This window comes from Stomoxys calcitrans, chromosome 3, assembly GCF_963082655.1.
Source record: "Stomoxys calcitrans chromosome 3, idStoCalc2.1, whole genome shotgun sequence".
NCBI classification, from domain to species: domain Eukaryota; kingdom Metazoa; phylum Arthropoda; class Insecta; order Diptera; family Muscidae; genus Stomoxys; species Stomoxys calcitrans.
The window spans coordinates 140,130,715-140,134,606 of NC_081554.1; the positions used below are offsets into that span (position 1 = coordinate 140,130,715).

Genomic DNA, 3,892 nt, shown 5'->3' on the forward strand with positions numbered 1-3,892 from the left:
GGGTCGATAAAACTAAATTCTTATTATGTTAATGTATGTAAAAAGGCGATATGTTGATGCATGATAATTGATAACTGATAGTTATGACATGTTTGTAAAAAGACCTGCAACAGTCGATAAGATAAAATCATATTTGAAAATGTTTACCTATAAACAATAGATGGCAGATTTTTTGTATTTACGCATAAAACAGGATCGTTTAAGCAAATTTCGAATAACTAAATTGCCAGCAAATTACCAAATCCACTGGAAAAAATATATCGACCAAAAAATATTTAGCTTTTTTTTAAATTTAAAAATATTTTCTTCTTCTTGATATTTTTAAAAAATATTTTCTTGAAATATATCTACCACTCATACCCTCACATTGCCCTTTTTACTTTTTAAAATAAAAGATTTTGCTAAAATATGTATACTACCCATACTCTAATATTGCCCTCCTTTCTTAGCATTTACCTACAGTAGTATGAACAACACATATTGCTCTTATGCTCAAACACTCGATTTGCAACGTTGTATTGTTGTTCGAGTATATGTGAGCGTGTGTGTTGATACAAAATTTTTTAGGGATGTATACTAGTATATTAGCGTGAAATGGTGTAGGGATGTATATGTGGACTTATGCGTTTGTACGCGAGATCTATGGGTAGGTATGCTCTTAAAGAATGAAATAGGTATGCTAAGTGTGATTTTTGAAGGGAATATTGTACGGCACTCTCTTATTGGTTAGGTATGCTAAATGAGATTTTCTTTAACATTAAGTGATTTTCATAATTCTTAGTAATTGCTTTGGTTTGTGACCCTAAGTGAAACAGTTTATCAAGTTGCGGAAAAAAATCCCATTTAATGTTCTTAAGGGGTAATTATTTCCCATCTTAAGTAACAATTGTATTAAAAGATTTCAAAAAAAATTTTCAGCTACGAAAAGGGCTGTGATTAGCTTTTCCCTTAAAATTAACATAGTATTTATTAGGTAATTAAAAAAATGTTTGAGTTAAATTTGGTCTCTTTTTAAAAATTTTTTGTAGCCCTGAATAGGGCTGTTAGATATACTCCTTTCGAATATCGAAAATAATCATTTTGACATGATAAGTAATTTTGCATGGAAAAATTACTTCTTAGCGGCGGTCTTCTTGGCAGCTGGCTTCTTTGCTGCGGCAGCCTTTTTGGGCTTGGCAGCGGTGGTTTTTGCCTTGGGTGACTTTGGTTTAGTGGCTGATGCTTTGGCGGCAGTTTTTGCGGGTTTAGCTTTAACTGTACCTGTCTTTTTGGAAGTTTTAGCCTTGGCCTTTTCGGTCTTCTTCTTCTCGGCGGTCTTTTTAGCAGCGGAAGGCTTCTTTGCAGCGGCTTTCTTTTCACCGGCTGCCTTTTTGGGTGCTGCTGCCTTCTTTTTCTTATCACCGGCTGGGGCCTTCTTCTTCTTTTCGGCGCTCTTTGCTTTAGGTTCCTTCGAGGCAGATGGGGACAATTTGAATGAACCGGAGGCACCCTTACCTTTAGTTTGGATCAATTTTCCACTAGCAACAGCGCTCTTCAAGTACTTCTTGATGAATGGGGCCAATTTTACAGCATCAACTTTGTATGTGCTGGCCAAGTATTTCTTGATGACAGGCAATGAGGAACCACCACGTTCTTTCAATGTTTTGATGGCAGCATCGACCATTTGTTGGTTTGGTGGATGGCTTGGGGCAGCAAAGGGTTTCTTTGCCTTGGCAGCGGCTTTCTTAGGTGCCTTTTTCTCAACAGAGGCGACTGGAGATGCGGTGGCTTCAACAACGGCTGCGTCAGACTTGATCGCACTTATATTTTTCTTTTTAAAAACATTTTAACACTTTGTAAATATTCACTCACTATTTGTGTACGCTGATTGGTTGAAAATATGGTTTCAACCTTTAACGCCTTTGGCTGATTTATTAATTTTCAAAACACTTATCGTTAGGACAATTAGGAACATTCTTAAAGTTATGTTGTCTATATACATATAAATTTAGCGTAAAATATTATTACTTATCTAAATATATTCATTATTCGAAAGAGGTGCAGAGGCGCAGCCGTAGCACATAACTATTACTTTATTCTTTTAACCATAGTACCTGGAAGAAAAGTTAATATCCGATAATACTTATAAACTAAGATAAAATAATGACACTTATAAACTAAAAATTATATACTGTATACACATTCACAAGGAGCCCAATGCCCCCACAGAAGACTGCCTACTGAGCAGTGTTGTAGACCAGGTCCTCAAATCCGGTGGATCCGAACCTCCTATTATAGAACAGGAGTCTGCCATCCCTAGAAAGCAGGCCCTGTTGCTCCAAATCTGCAAGGCACACCGGCGGTCGGTGTGGCACCTCCAACAAACGGCCAGTACTTATGTCGCCCTGAAGACATCCCCTCACCAAACCATTGTCCACAGTGGACGCCTTCCCCAAGAAACCCAACGCGCACCTGACAAGGAACACATCGATCCTCTCAAGACCTGCCATGGAGTAGACCATCTCACAGGATGGCCGTCGCACCACCCCATCAGGGCCCATAGCAGGTCTGAGGCCCAGACCAGAGACGAGGATCCTCCTCTCCCAGATCCTTAACCTTTCCATTTGGTTGGACGTGATGTCGAACCATACCGGAAAGGCGTAGGCGGTGATAGGCCTGATGATCTGTTTATAGATCAGCAGCTTCACACGCCTACTGAGACCCCCTGAGGTTCTAAAGACCCTCAGGTAGGAGAAGAAGACCCCTTTGACCTTGTTGAGTAGATAATCAATGTGTCTAACAAAGGTGAACCTTTCCTGGAAGACAACGCCGAGATACTTAATGCTGTCGCGAGTGGCGATGGCCTGACCTCCAATGGCAAGAGCGGGTTCGTACGCCCGTGAACGGGGGTACAAGTTCCGCCTCTTACCCTTGAAGATCATGCCCTCGCATTTGTCAACATTAAGCTTCAGCCTCCATCTGTCAAAATAGACAGAGAGCTCCTCCAAGTAATGGTTCACTCTGGCATCCACAACCGCAGCGTCTGGTCCCGATGCCGCAATGAGAATGTCATCGGCATAAGCAAGGAGCAGGTCGCCAGCGGGTGGTTCCGGAATGTCAGACACAAAGATGTTGTACAAAATCGGGCCCAGGAGAGACCCCTGGGGTACCCCTGTTCGCACGTCTCTACTACCCGACAAAGTCTCGCCTACTCAGATCCTGAAAGTTCTGTCATCAAGGAAATCTCTGACCAACCGGCAGAGGTTTGTGTCAAAACCCAGGATCCTCATCTTGTGTATGATAGCATCATGCCATACGCTAACAAACGCCCTGGAGAAATCGAGGCTCACGGCAATCGTGACGTGTCGCCGGTTGAGCCCCCTAGAAACATGGTTCCCGAATACAGTCAGGGCATGGGAGATGGAGAGACCCCGCCTGAAACCGAACTGGCAGTCAGGCATTATCGCCCTGTCATCGAGAGTTTCCCTGATGCCCTCTAGTATGAAAAACTCAAAGAGCTTGCCCAATGAAGGGAGCAAGCTGATCGGTCAATAACCATCACCCCTGGATGGGTCCTTCCCCGACTTAAGGATGGGGACCGTAATGGCCTCCTTCCAAGTCGTCGGGAAATAACAAAAATTGAGGCAATGATTAAATAGGACCGCGATGACACCCCAGGCCCTCCTGTCCGTCCTCTTAAGGACGATGTCAGGAACCCCGTCCAAACCGCAGGATCTACGATTACGCCTAGCCCGAAGGGCATCTCCCACCGCGTCGGCTGAAACAAATCGGCCCCTGCGCTAGTCCACAGAGCCTCCTCCAGCGGATCCATCAGCGGCCAGAGCCGCAGAAAATTTCAGCAGAAATTCCTCATCGTACCGTCGTATCTCTTCACGCAAGACACGGTCCAAAT

At 43.3% G+C, this 3,892-nt stretch overlaps 1 protein-coding gene across 1 annotated transcript; it reads right to left on the reverse strand.

The window, feature by feature from the left end:
• Nucleotides 1-1,168: 1,168 nt before the first annotated feature.
• Nucleotides 1,169-2,921, reverse strand: LOC131996171 (histone H1-like; the record flags this gene model as incomplete). Its single annotated transcript, XM_059365625.1, has 2 exons — nt 2,631-2,921; nt 1,169-1,810 (listed from the first exon to the last, which is right to left on the reverse strand). Coding segments are annotated over exons 1-2 (933 nt in total), but the record flags the coding sequence as incomplete, so codon positions are not given.
• Between the last annotated feature and the right edge of the window lie 971 nt (nt 2,922-3,892).